The 14,315-nt window shown below is 37.1% G+C and overlaps 1 protein-coding gene across 1 annotated transcript in view; it reads left to right on the top strand.

Annotated features, from left to right (window-relative positions):
- The first annotated feature begins 1,925 nt into the window (after positions 1-1,925).
- PDE3A (phosphodiesterase 3A) overlaps positions 1,926-14,315 on the top strand; it is a 375,799-nt gene continuing 363,409 nt past the window's right edge. The window contains exon 1 of the mRNA XM_036759517.1: positions 1,926-3,445. Within this exon, the coding sequence (XP_036615412.1) occupies positions 2,414-3,445 (1,032 nt within the window). The 5' untranslated portion in view covers positions 1,926-2,413. The remainder of the gene's footprint in view (positions 3,446-14,315) is intronic.

Below are 14,315 nucleotides of genomic sequence, written 5' to 3'. Positions count from 1 at the left end.
GTATCATTTAAAGCTCTAATAGCAAAAAGGAGTATAAAGAGTATAAGGGAACCATTCATTCAATAAATTCATATCTTAAAGATCTAATTTCACTTTTGTTTGTAAAACTATACCTCTATATCAGAGTAAATGTGACATATTGAAGGAATTAGCCAGATCCTGCAGACTAAAAATACATTCACCTGAAATATGAATTTAATTAGGCAAAGGTGGTTTATTAATTATCACCATCATTATTTTTTGTGGGGTTGAGTTCAATCAAAGAATATGAGAGTGTTTTAGATTTGCAAATAAGTGCCCTTGCTTAGTCTATCAATGAAAGCCCCAGCAGCAGAAGACACTACTGAGGGTTTGGCACATACCCGTGAAGCAGTGTATTTGTGTCGTTGTCGTAATTGTTGATCATCATCTTTGATGATGTCAGTACTTGATTATATTTAGAAACTGCCATTAGTTTCTAAAATACCTTGTTATTTTTGTGTCACATCATTGCCACCAATTTAAGTCACAGATGTGAATACATTACTAATTGATTTTTCACAAGTTTTTTTTTTGTCAATATAAAAACATCATTTTACAGTCATAGGAATCTGGCTGACATGCTCCAGTCTACCCTTTGGAGGAACTGACGTTTGTTTACAACTACTCTAGACACCTTAACCTTTTAAAGCTCCGAGAGTCTAACCTCAAAACCTAGTTTTGCTTTCAATAGTCAATAGTCAAGGGATACTCCTGACTTAGAATTCTTTTGTTTTGTTACTAAATTTTTTTTTTTAAAAAAGGAAATAACACAACCAGGAAAACAATCCTTCATCTTGATAGCAATGATGATAAAGTGCTCCTTGTAACTCGTGAAATTGTCCATCATTTACACCAACAAGAACCACAAAAGTTTCCTGTTTAAAAATTATTTTTCCAAGCAGGTTCATTCAGAAGTGCCTCTTGAATTTGGTTTGCTACTTAAACTGATTTGTGAATGAATGTATAGTACTTCTTCAAAAGAGTGAAATTGTGGTTGGTTTCTTAATTTTTAAATGACAGAAGGGAGTGAGTTGGCTACCCAGCGCCCTCCCTCCTTTTAGGGAGCCAAACAGATTCCCTTCCTCCGAACACATCTGAAAAGTTAACGCCAACGGGAAAGCAAGTCATTTGATCCCATGTTTCTGAACTAAAATATTTCTTGGTTGTGAACAGAGTTCAGCGTAGCAGCTTCTCCTGCGTGTTCATTGCGTAGGTCCCAGTCAAGGGATGAGGAGCAATACAGAAGTAGAGCCAGGAGCAGCGCCTCCTCGGGGGTAGTGGCCAACACAGGGAGGAAGTCTGTTTTTCAAAATTGCCTTTGAAAAAAAAAAAAAGAAAAGAAAGAGAAAGAAGGAGGAAAAAAGGCGAATAAGAGACCGCCAATTTCTGGCTTTTTTGTTTTAGGATTACTTTGCTCACGGATTGCCTAGATCAAAGTGTGACTTTCCTCAGGAGCTTGCATCAGCTTAGTTTACAAAACTGTAAATCCCCGGGACCAACACTACACCAAAAAGCAAAAAAGCACATCCCATTTTCCTTCTTACCCTCCCTTCCTTTTTTCATTTTTCCCTTCCTCCTCTCTTGCTGTTTTTTTCTCTCGAAGAGTCTGTCTCTCCTACTGGGTTTAGCAACTTCTTAATTATTTTCGCATCCATTCATCCCCCTTCCCTTTCTTCTTCCTCTCCCCTCCTCTCTCCACTTTTCGATTTCTTTTTTTTTTTTTGAACAGACCTGGACTGGCGCCCCCCGCCCGCATCCCACAGCCCAGCTTTTCTCCTTAGCCCGGGGGAATGGCGATTCTGGTCTAGCGGCGGTGCTGGAAGGGACTGTAGCAGGAGAGGGAAGAGTGATAAAGGGCAGGGAGAAGAAAGAGAGGGGGTGGGGGGGGGGGGAACTCCATCTGCTTCTGGAGCTCAGCTAACGGCTGGGGCCAACACTAGAGTGAACTGCAAGGAGATGGCCTAGAGATTATCTAGCGCTTTTGACTTGTCCGTCTGCTGCTGCTGCTGAGATTGCTGCTGCTTTGACTCCAGCCCTCGCTACCACGCGAAGGATGCATTTCACAGTTGTAAAAGACCTCAAGTAAGAATCCACCCGGGAGGATGTGTATGGGTGAGGGAAGAGACTTTGGGGGGTGGCTGTTTAGAAGCTCAAGAAAAGTCGGGTCGTTTTCACCTATGCCAGCTTTGAAGTTTCAAGAGCCCCTTTGGTAGCATCGTCCTACTCCTCCCCCGTCCTCGTTCTTCCCCTCCCTCTACTTTTAGTAGCAATTAATTATTTATTGTTGAGCTGCAACTTGAGGTGATTTGGGGAGGGGGGTGTAAAACAGAAAGAAATTAAGGCAGTAGGAGCTGGTACCCCATTTGGTGCTTCAGTGAGTAAAGGCTAAACCATGGCCCCGACCGGAGAGGTTGCTGATGTCAGGGATGAACCCAGCAGTGGCAGAGAGGCTGAGTGTCAGATTCCAGGGTCCGACTGCAACGGTTACTCTTGTAGCGCCAAGCATTTGCCCCTGAACCCTGCCAGTCCCATCAGACGGCCCCAGGACCCAGGCTGCCAGGTCCGCTGGGGAGACGTGGTCTTGAACAAGCTTCAGAGCTCCCGGAAACTTTCCTCAGCGCTTTGCGCTGGCTCTCTTTCCTTTCTGCTGGCGGTGGTGGTGAGGCTGGTCCGAGGCGAGATCAGCTGTGACCTGGAGGAGAGTCAGGAGGAGGCGGAGGCTGCGGCGGCGGCGGCGGCGGCCGCAGCGGCGGAGGAGGAAGCAGCAGCAGCAGCAGCAGCAGCTGAAGGGGGCGTCTTAAATCTGCCTCGGGGAGGTCCTCTGAGCGAAGGCTGGCAGCTCAGCGCTGGGCTGCAGCCCGCGGCGCTGCTCTTCGGTTTTCTGTGCGCCTTCTTTTGGATGGGCTTGTACTTACTCCGCTCCGGGGTCCGACTTCCTCTCGCGCTCGTGCTGTTGGCTGCCTGCTGCGGGGGGGAAGCAATTGTGCACATCGGGTTGGGAGTCCGCGAGGATCACTTGCTCTCTCTCCCCGCCACCGGGGTGGTGCTCAGCTGCTTGGCCGCCGCGACATGGCTGGTGCTGAAGCTGAGACAGGGTGTCCTCATGATCTTCTTGATTAGTGCGGTTAGGACCGCGTCCCTGATTTCCTTAGAAAGGGTCAAGGTCGCCTGGAGGCCGTACCTGGCTTACTCAGCCGGGCTGGTGGGGCTGCTTCTAGCCAGGTACCCGGAAAAAATTTTGCCCCAATTGAGAGAAGCGGCCGGGAGAGAAGATTTTGGCACCCAGCTGGTTGCAGGGACTAAAGAAGAGGTCTCGGTGTTTAAGAGGAGGAGGCGGTCCAGCTCCATGATCTCCGCCGAGATGTCCGGCTGCGGCAGCAAGTCTCATCGCAGGACCTCCCTTCCCTGCATACCTAGGGAACAGGTAAGGACTCACTCCTCTCGCGTCAGAAACACAGCGGGGGAGAAGAAACAGGGGCAGGGTGGAGAGAATTGGAGTGCTGTGAGCCACAGTAATAAATGGTCGTTGCGGCAGGAAGGGACAGAGACTAGGAAAAGAGACACATCTGGAGACTTGCAGATGGACATCAGTTTCTCTGACCCTGAGCACCTTGTCACTTAAACAGCCCACCAACATGGGTTCAGGGCAAAAGAGAAGATCTCTAGATGGTTACTGACAGCTGTTGCAACTTTTAAAATTTCCTACACCTGACTTGGTCACCCACTCTCAAACTCTTTAAAATACGTTGACTTTCTTCCCTCTCTTATTTTGAAGTAATGTTTTGAATTAATGAAGTTTAGTTTTATGTGGTGGATGATCTTTTCAAAACGTGGCCTTTGTTGTATTTCTTCCATTTTTCTTATACAGTGGTACATTGGTGGAATAAAGATGAGCAGTTCTACAGCAAGGCTTGTTTGAATTAGTGCTATCAATATAAAATTATGGAACTGTTTGCAGTTTGTTTTATTGTGAAAAGAGAATATCTGAGGTTGTCCAATAGGTTATAAATATGTTGGAAGTTTATTTTCTTGGGACAGGAGTGATTATTGTAATATAAACTGACACTAATAAACACTCATTTTGGTAATCATGCATTTATGAATTGTAGAATTTTGGAAACGGATAAATTGTTAATATGATTTTACAGGACAATTTGATAATGTATCCAAAGATTGAATTTAAAACATTTTTGTACATATATGCAAACTATGTATATATATTAGAGGAAATATTTGTACAGGATTGTAGTTTATAGAATACATAAATTCCTTTTAATTTTAAAAATTGCATAGCCATTAGCTTCCGTAGATCAGTGACCCAGCAATCATCCTTGGAGTTCTTGAAAACTGAACTGCATACCCTTATTTAGAAAAAAAAAACTTTTAAAAATAATTAAGTAGGAAATGATTGTGCATGCTTTTGTGTAAATGTCATTCTGACAACCCCTGAAGTTATGAGTAGTTGAGGACAAAATGAAAATCATTAGATGCTTCTGGGGGTCTTTTCATGGCAGTTCTAAAGAAAGCAGCAAACATTTCCTGTAACTTGAAAAGAAACAAATTTAATTTTAAATAGTAAGTTTAAATTTAAATGGTGATTTAAATAGTAGTAGGGATCATTTCAAATATTCAATATTGTGTTTTAAACAGGTTTGATGTGGTGTCAAAGAGGGAATAAAAGATAAAATTGGGATTTATATTTTTCAACTTTTAAGACTAAATGATAATTAATGTTTGGATGGCTACTGATTGAGAGATAATTCTAAAATGTGGGAAAAATACACTTTTCCCCCAGGTTCCTGTCTGGCTGTGCAAGCAGTTGAGCATTTCTGAGTAGTAGAAAGTCACCATATGGTGTGGGTAGCTAGTGTTCATTTTGGAAATGAGTTGATATGTACATATATTTGTGGTTGTTTATATCGTTATTTGGAAGAGTAGGTAATTATTATATACTTTGTGTTTGTTTTAAATTAAAGCATATTTATTTAACATATTGTCTAGATAAAATAAATAATACTTTGTGTAAATAAATTCCAAAAGTATGGTACATACCCCCAAAATGACTCTATCGTTCTTAATAGGGATGACAGCAATCCAAAGAGAATATTAAGAAAGTTAGGTAACAGGAAGATCAGCATTAATTTCTCTTTTCAGGTACATGGAAATATATCTTCCTACCTCTGGCATAACTGTCTAGTAAAATTGATTACTTATCAGATATTTGGAGGTGAACGGCATATAAACAAGCCATACATTTTTAAAGGAAAGGTTACGTTTCTTTGATTTCATCATACACAATTCCTTTCCAATGCATTTCTTTCAGATATCTAAATTTAAATTCAAGTGCTTTCATGTTTCCTTTCAGAGATCAAGGTTCTATTTTTCTCTGCATTAGATATTGAGTGGATTTAAGACAAGTAAAGTGTCTGAATAAATTGTGGCAGATTTTTCATTACCTTTGTTTTCTTCTTGTTTTTCTTTTTATGTTGATAGGTGAAAAATTTGACTCTCATTTAAAGAAAATGGCTGATCTTTAAGGCTTTAAAAATTTGTTGATATTTGGAAAGAGTATTATGCCATTCTTGTCATATAAATGGAGTAATTAAATTATTACAAGTCATTAACATTATTTGGTTACTATTTTTAACTGTATTATGTGTGAAAAATACTATTCAGTATGCAATTTTATCAATGATGGTTCGTGACAAAACAAGGATTGCATCTCTATGGAATTCAGGTCCTTGAAAAATTTAAGAAACCGTGGGAAAGTGTTCCTTTTTTAGAATAGTTTTTCTTTTCAAAGAAAATATAAGATGCTTAAAGTAGAACTATGTATATGTACAATTAATATAGTACAGTGTTTCATAAGCAGTGATAGCATATTCTATCAGCATAGGATTTGACCTCTACAAATGAAATTTTGGGTCAAAACATTCACCCAACCTCAGAAAATTACCCGAAGATGTAGAGTTGATGAGGAAACACAATAAATGACACACACACAGAAAGAAAACATATGATTTATGTTGCAAAGTGTATTACTATAACTGACCCTTCCAAATATGCCTCTGTTTGTTAACTATTAATGATTCCATTCTTGAAAAAATTTCTACTCTTCAAACTTGAAGAAGATCACAGAACACCGTATGGTAATAAATTGGACTTAGCCAGGAACTTTCAATGATAGTACGTAGGAAAGCAGAGTCCTATGATAAATTTGATAGCTTATTTGGACCTTGACCATCATAAGTTGTAAGAGTTAGAGAGGGTGAGTTACAGCATACTGTTCTCCATATACCTTAAAGTGAACTTTCAGTTCCTTGTAAAATCTCTCTTCACTCCTTCCTTCCTTCCCCCAACTGCTCTAAGCCCTTAAAGGACAGGATGACTAAGGCAAAAGTCATAGCCATCAATTTAAAGGGTTAAGGAATTTCGGGAGGTATGGTGCAATGGAAAGTGTGCTGGATTTGGATTCAGAGGATCTGGTCACAGATCCTATCTCTAATGCTTATTAACTTTCTGGGCCTCAGTTGCCTCAGTTGTTAAATGAGAGGGTTGGACTAACTGATGTCTGAGTGTCCTCCAGCCCTAATTCTGTGATCCTATGATGACATTCTAGGATGACTCCTTGATTTTTACAGATGATGGAATTTGGGGGCCTAGACAAGATTAAGTGGCTTGTCCAAGGTCACAGGGGTAATAAGTATCAGGGCCAGGCCACTAGCCCAGGTTCTTAGATACCAAAACTGGATTACCTTTGACTGTACCATGCTGCTACCTTTGTCTTACAGCAGAAACCATCAGGAGACTATATGGTATGCAGAATAGTGCCTTGGCATGTAGTTTTTAAGACAGTCCATAAAATAGTATGTTTATCTATATGGCATATAGCATAGTTGCATTTAAAAGGAAGTTTCCTTGATTCACTGAAGAACCAAAAACACACAGATTATTAAGTATATATGTGTATGTGTGTATACACACACGTATGTACTTGTACATATATACATATATCTCACAGGTTATAAAGCTATAAAAATGTTTTGCTAAACCAAATATTCAATTTGTCATGCATGACCTATAAACATATAGTATATGTTATACTTCAATTATAAATCTTTTGTCAATGCATCCTTTTAACATTTGGATTTTATGTTTGAACTTTTGTCTTTACACATCAAGGAAATGATTTATTAGTAGAGCACTGATTACGGTGAACACTTCATATTTCATTTAAAAATTCCATACCAATACTACTGATTTTCCTGAAATTGTGATTTTTGACAGAAATATATATTGTAAATTAGAAGCATCTGCCCCTTTCTAGTTTGTGTATGTACATTTTGTTTTAATATATTTGTGGCATTTATAGGCAAAGGAGGCTGAATTTGTTGTTGGGCTTGGATTAAAAATATATGATGGTAGACATCTAGGCTAAAAAAACCCAGCCTTTAAAAGTTCAAATTGTTTGTTCTACATTAACTTGTAACTTTTTATTTTAAAAATCCTTAAGAAAGGGTGAGGGTAACTGAGGTAAATGAAAACCTTATCAAAACTTAGAAACATTTGAAGCATGGATGTACATTATAGAAGCAGAAATAGCTGGAAATTTTTCCAGTGGGGAGAGGAGGCATACATGATTGGCTGAACAGATGAGATTCTTTTGCAATAAATGTTTTTGAAAATAACCTAAGTTGTGGTCCTAACTTTCATTTCTCAAATAAAAGAAAAGTAATAGTAATGTTCCCTGTTTATATTCATATGCATGATTTTATTTCAATCATTATTTAGGAGATATTTTAGTAGAGCTTGGCTGTTTGTAGTGTTATAGACGGTAGTATTGATGAGCTTATTTTACCTTGGTGACAAAATGAAATATAAATGTCAGTATCATTAATACCAACTCTTGAAAACAAAAAGGCAGAAATCCATTTTTTTTTCCTAGTAGGGGTAAAGAAGAAATTTTTTTCTCTCCTATTTTTTGGTCATATATTTTATAATTTCACTTTTTGATGTTTAAAGTGTCATTACTGACAAGTCAGTGAATCTATATGAACTTACAGAGTATGGAAGGAATCAAAACAAGAACTTTGTTCTTTCTGTACTGAAACTAAAGTGTAAAAAAGTGAAAAGCTATGGAACTGAAAGAAATTCTGTGTATGCCGGGCTGTCATGTTTAATTAAATAAACAGGCCAGAACAGTGACTCTGTGTATGAAATACATTTTGAAAAGCCTAGGGGGCTTTGAAAAGCTAGGGAAGCAAGAGGGAGCAATATTAGCATGAAAAAATATTCCTTGTATTTGTAATGAGTGACGTTTGTATGAATTTGTCAATATCAGTGATTAAATTATGTGGAAAGAATCAAGTTGATCACACACTTTATAAAATTAGAATTTCTTTTCTGGTTCTAAAGGTAAAACACTAAACTTAGGTTCATGAAGACCTTTAAATCTTGCCTCAAACACTCACAAACTTTTTCTCCCTGAGAAAGTCTCTTAAACTTTGAGCCTCAGTTTCCTTATCTGTAAAATGGGGATATTAATAGCACTTATTTGAGATTAAGTGAGATAATGTTCAAAAAGTCTTTACCAACTTTAATCTACAATGTGATCCATGATTATCATGTTGATAGAGGAAATATTGTAGAGCAGTACCTTTGTATTAACTTTCTGAGGAGTTTGGACTAAAATTCCTTCTAGTTCTAAATAATTTGATCTTATGTCATTTCAATGTATACCATAACAGGAATAGAAATTATTTCTTTGAATCCCCTCATTTTACAGCTGAGGAAAATGAGGCCCAGAAAGTGTGTCTTATCCAGGTAATACAGGTAGTAACAGGTCTGGGATTTGAACTCAGATCCTATGATGCCTAGTTCAAAGTTTTTTCCATTACATTATATAACATCCTTTTTAGTTCTCACTGAAAACACATATTGCATGTACTTGAAATTTGTTCTGCATTTGTTTATTAAGCAACAATTACTTGCTTGTTGGACTCTGTTAGATTTTGAGAAAATGGAGAGCATGTTAGGGAAACCAAAATGAAAACAATATGGCATTTTATTTTGTGTAAGTTACCCAAATGTTGTTTAATAGAACTAGGTAATAACAGAATTTGAAGGAAAATAATTTTAAAATTGTAATAAAGGGAACTTAGAATCTGCTTGAGAATGGTTAAAAAATAGAAATGGACCTGTCTCTCATTTGTCACACTCAAGTATTTGCAGTTTTCCAGTTGTGCTATCTGGAAAATGTGTGTGTGTGTGTGTGTATGTATGTGTGTGTGTGTGTGTGTTTCACAACCCTTTTCTGCTTTCTGATCAACAATATATTTTTTGAGGATTCATATGAGGTCTTTTTTCATAGTTCTTTTTTAACCCAACTATTTGGAAAAGGAAGTGAAAAAGTCAGTGCTGTAATTGTAGCATGTCACTTTTTATAGAGCAAGAGTATTTTTTCTCTAACATTTGTGTGTAATGATACTCTAAAAAGTGGAATATTCACCAAATGCTTGAAACAGTAGTGTCTGTCTGTGTCTTCTCAAGAAGCAATTTAATTTCTAGGCTAACTTTAAAAATAATCATTTCCCAAGTTTTTGTAGATGCTTTTTAAATTACACCATGATCACTTATAAATGCCATCCCTTTCATCCCTGCCTTCGAACAACAAAAATGAAAAAGTAGTCCAGTAAAACCTATTGACACACCTAAAATGTCCTAACAATATCCAATATTCCACATGGTCTCCCATTTTTCTACTAAGAAAGTGTCAAGAATCATGATTCACTCTCCATTATCAAGATTGATCATTACAACCAATGTGAGTTCACCTGACTTTTCGTGGTTTTTTTAAAATTTAGATTACTGTAGCATATTATTATTTTTGTTCTTTCCCATGTTTTTCTAAATTCCTCATATTTGCTATTGCTTATCATGCAGTAATATTCCATTACACTCATGTACCAAATTTTGTTCAGAGATCCTCCAATTGATAGGTACCGTCTTTGTTTCCATGGTTTACTGCCACAAAAGTGCTGCTATGAATATTTTGGTATATATGGGATGTTTCTTTCTGCTTTTTGATGTCTTTGGGCTGTGTGCCCAGTAGTGGAATTGCAGGGTAAAAGGGTAGGAACAGTTTAGTGACTTTTCTCACATAGTTCCAAATAGTTGTCCAGAACAGTTGGACTGGTTCCCAGTTTCATCAACAGTAGATTAGTGTGACTGTCTTCCCACCCTTCCCCAACATTACCTACTTCTGTCTTTTATCATACTTACCAGTTTGAATATGAGGTGAAATTTCAGAGTTATTTTAATTTCTACTTCCTATATTAATGATTTGGAACACTTTTTCATATGGCTATTGATAGTTTGTATTTCTTCTCTTAAAAACTGTACATATTCTTTAACCATTTATATATTGGGGAATGCTCTTTGGTCTTTCATTTTTATCAATTCTCTCTAGTCTTGGATACCAGACATTTATCAGAGAGATCTAAGATAAAGATTTTATTCTCATTTGAGAGTTTCTTTTCTTAGCCTAACTGTAAAGACTTTTTATAGCAAAAGCATTTTAATATAATGTAAATTAAATTGCCTATTTTATCATTCATGATCAACCCTATCCTGGATTTGGTTAAAAGTTCATTCTCTATGACTAGAATTATTTAAAGTGCCTACTTCTGTCTTTCATCTTGCTCCCTTCAACCTGTCTAATATTAAAAATAGCTACCATGTCCCAGGGCCTGGATGATTATGCCTGGTGCCCCAGGGAAGATATGTATACAGCATAGACTGTGGCTTATATTTAGGGTCTTTGAAAATGTAAAGTGAAAAGGTACTCCATGTTCTATATGTATTATGTGTGGGACAAGTATTTATTTCCTACAGACAAAAGAAATATCAAAAGACACAAAACTTCACAATGCACATTGACAGAGTGACTTAAAACAGGATCCAGTAACATAAATCTGTTGCAATCTCTCAGGAAGTGGATTGTTTTTTAAATAGATTTTTATTGATAGGTTTTGTTTTTATATCAAGTAGATTTTTGCCTGTATCCTTTCTCTTTCCCCTTCCCTGAGAGCCATCCTTTGGAACAAGGAATATCCTTTTTACAAAAATAGGAAGAGAAAACAATTCAACAAAATCAATGAATACAATGAAGAAATATGACATATGCAAAGTTTGACTCGTAGGGTAACCTTCCCTTCTCCCCAACAGCTGCAAAGGAGTGGAGGGAGTTGTCTTCTCGTATCTCTTTGAGACCGAGGTTGTTCATTATAATTTTGCCACATTAATTTTTGATATTTTGTGGATTGTTCTTTCCATTTAAATTATTGTCAATGTACATATTATTTGCTGTCTCTTCCTTATATTGCATCAATTCATGTAATCTTCCCATGCTTCTCTACAATTCATCATATCCAATGTTTCTTACATTGTTCATATTCTGGGACATTCATATACCACAACTTTTTTTAGCCATTACTCATTAATAGCCATCTACTTTATTGATGGGTATATACTTTGTATTTAGTTTTTACTGTCACAAAAATGCTGCTGTTATCATTTTGAGGATATATGAATCTTTTCTATTTGTCGATGACCTCTTAGGGATATAAAGATCCTGATTCTTAAGCCTCATCTGAACATTTAATAATTTGTCATCCTACCAAATAAATCTAAACTCCGCACTGTCCAAACAACTTCTAGTTCACTGAGGGGCAGATGTGGTAGAGGGTAGGGATTGGGTGGAGAAGTGTGTCTCCCATCTGTGCCTCTCCTGACAGGAAACCTAGTAGCAGAGAAGGCTTCTTTTTGTGTGGGAAAGTGGATGGATTAGAGAGCTTGAAGCTATTTCCTTTTTAACAGATGTAGCACCCTCCCTCCCCTCTCTCATCTCCCAGTGCTCCTCTTATAGGATGAAGGGGAGGAAAAAAGGACCACCTAAGGTTTTCAATGCCACATCAAAGTTCCAAGTCCTCCCAGAGTAGAGTATCACATGTACATAACTGGAAGAAACATCATCCCCAAAGTGGCAATCCCCCTTACCGCTGAGTCACATACATGTGATAGGCTGGGGGCAAGGAGGTCAGTCTTATACATTTTCAGTGTAACTCTGTTACATTGGAATCACTTATTTTTTGTAGCTTATTGTGCTTTATGGTATAAGATATTGTACTTAGATAATTTCGCTAAACTGCTTTCCAGTTTTCCATGTAGTTACTGTTGAATAGGGAGTAATCTTGCATTCTCAAGATTATCAAACATTGGGATACCATATTTGTGTGTTTCTGGGTCTTGAATATCTAATATTCTCAACTATTCCACTTTTTAAAACCACTGTCAAATGTTTTGGATAAATATTATTTTAGAATATACTTCAAGATTTGGTACTGTTAGTTTCCCCTTCATTCCTAGTTTTGCTTTAGTTTCTATGCAATTCTAGATTATTTGTTTTCCCAAATGAATTTTGTTGTTTAGGTCTATAAAGTAATCTTTTGGTAGTTTGCCTTGTGCAGTACTAGATATATAAATTTAAGTATTATCATTATTATATTGGCACAGACCAAAATAAAATAAAAGATATTTTTCCAATTCTTTGAGTCTCTATTTTGGTAAAGTGTTTTATAGTTGTATTTATTTAAGTCCTAAAGGTATCTTGGTAAGTTAATGGCTCAAATATTTTATGCAGTTTGAAGGTTGCTTTAAGTGAATTTTTCTAACATTCCCTCTTTTATTTCTTTCTTTTTTCTTTTTTTGTTTTATTTATTTAATATTTTTAGTTTTCAGCATTGATTTTCACAAGACTTTGAATTACAAATTTTCTCCCCATTTCTACCTTCCCCCGCTACTCCAAGATGGCATATATTCTGATTGTCCCGTTCCTGAGTCAGCCCTCCGTTCTGTCACCCCACTCTCTCCATCACCTTACTTTCTTGTAGGACAAGATAGATTTCTATGCCCCATTGCCTGTATATCTTATTTCCTAGTTGCATGCAAAAACTTTTTTTTGAACATCTGCTTTTAAAACTTTGAGTTCCAAATTCTCTCCCCTCTTCCCTCCCCACACTCCCTCCCTAAGAAGGCAAGCAATTCAACATAGGCCACATGTGTATCATTATGTAAAACCCTTCCACAATACTCATGTTGTGAAAGACTAACTATATTTTGCTCCTTCCTATCCTATCCCTCTTTGTTCAGTTTTCTCCCTTGACTCTGTCCCTTTTTGAAAGTGGTTGCTTTTGATTACCTCTTCCCCACATCTGCCCTCCCTTCTGTCATCCCCCCTTTTTTATCTCCTTCCTCCTTCTTTCCTGTGGGGTAAGATACCCAATTGAGTGTGTATGTTATTCCCTCTTCAGGTCAAACCCGACGAGAGCAAGATTCACTCATTCCCCCCTCACCTGGTCCCTCTTCCCTTCCTACAAAACTGCTTTTTCTTGCCATTTATAATGCGAGATAATTTACCCTGTTCTATCTCTCCCTTTCTCCCTCTCTCAATATATTCCTCTCTAATCCCTTAATTTTATCTTTTTAGATATCATTCCTTCATATTCAATTCACCCTGTGCCCTCTGTCTATATACATATATATATACACACACATATATGTATATGTACTTGTGTGTGTGTATATATATATATATATATATATATATATATATATATACATATATATATATATATATATATGTATGTATGTATGTTCCCTTCAGCTACCCTAATCCTGAGGTTTCATGAATTATACACATCATCTTTCCATGTAGGAATGTAAACAAAACAGTTCAACTTTAGTAAGTCCCTTATGATTTCTCTTGCTTGTTTATCTTTTCATGCTTCTCTTGATTCTTGTGCTTGAAAGTCAAATTTTCTATTCAGCTATGGTCTTTTCACTGAGAAAACTTGGAAGTCATCTATTTTATTGAAAATCTGTATTTTGCCTTGGAGCATTATACTCAGTTTTGCTGGGTAGGTGATTCTTGGTTTTAATCCTAGCTCCATTGACCTCCAGAATATCATATTCCAAGCCCTTTGATCCCTTAATGTAGAGAAGCTGCTAGATCTTGTGTTATCCCAATTGAGCTTCCACATTACTCGAACTGTTTCTTTCTGGCTGCTTGCAGTATTTTCTCCTTGATCTGGGAGTTCTAGAATTTGGCAACAATGTTCCTAGGAGTCCTCTTTTTGGGATCTTTTTCAGGAGGCAATGTTTCCATTTCTATTTTACCCTCTGGCTCTAGAATATCAGTGCAGTTCTCCTCAATAATTTCTTGAAAGATGTTATCT

Source organism: Trichosurus vulpecula, chromosome 5, assembly GCF_011100635.1.
Source record: "Trichosurus vulpecula isolate mTriVul1 chromosome 5, mTriVul1.pri, whole genome shotgun sequence".
In the NCBI taxonomy this organism is placed as follows: Eukaryota; Metazoa; Chordata; class Mammalia; order Diprotodontia; family Phalangeridae; genus Trichosurus; species Trichosurus vulpecula.
The sequence above is the reverse complement of the archived record's forward strand: the minus strand, read 5'-3'. Positions and strand labels throughout refer to the sequence as shown.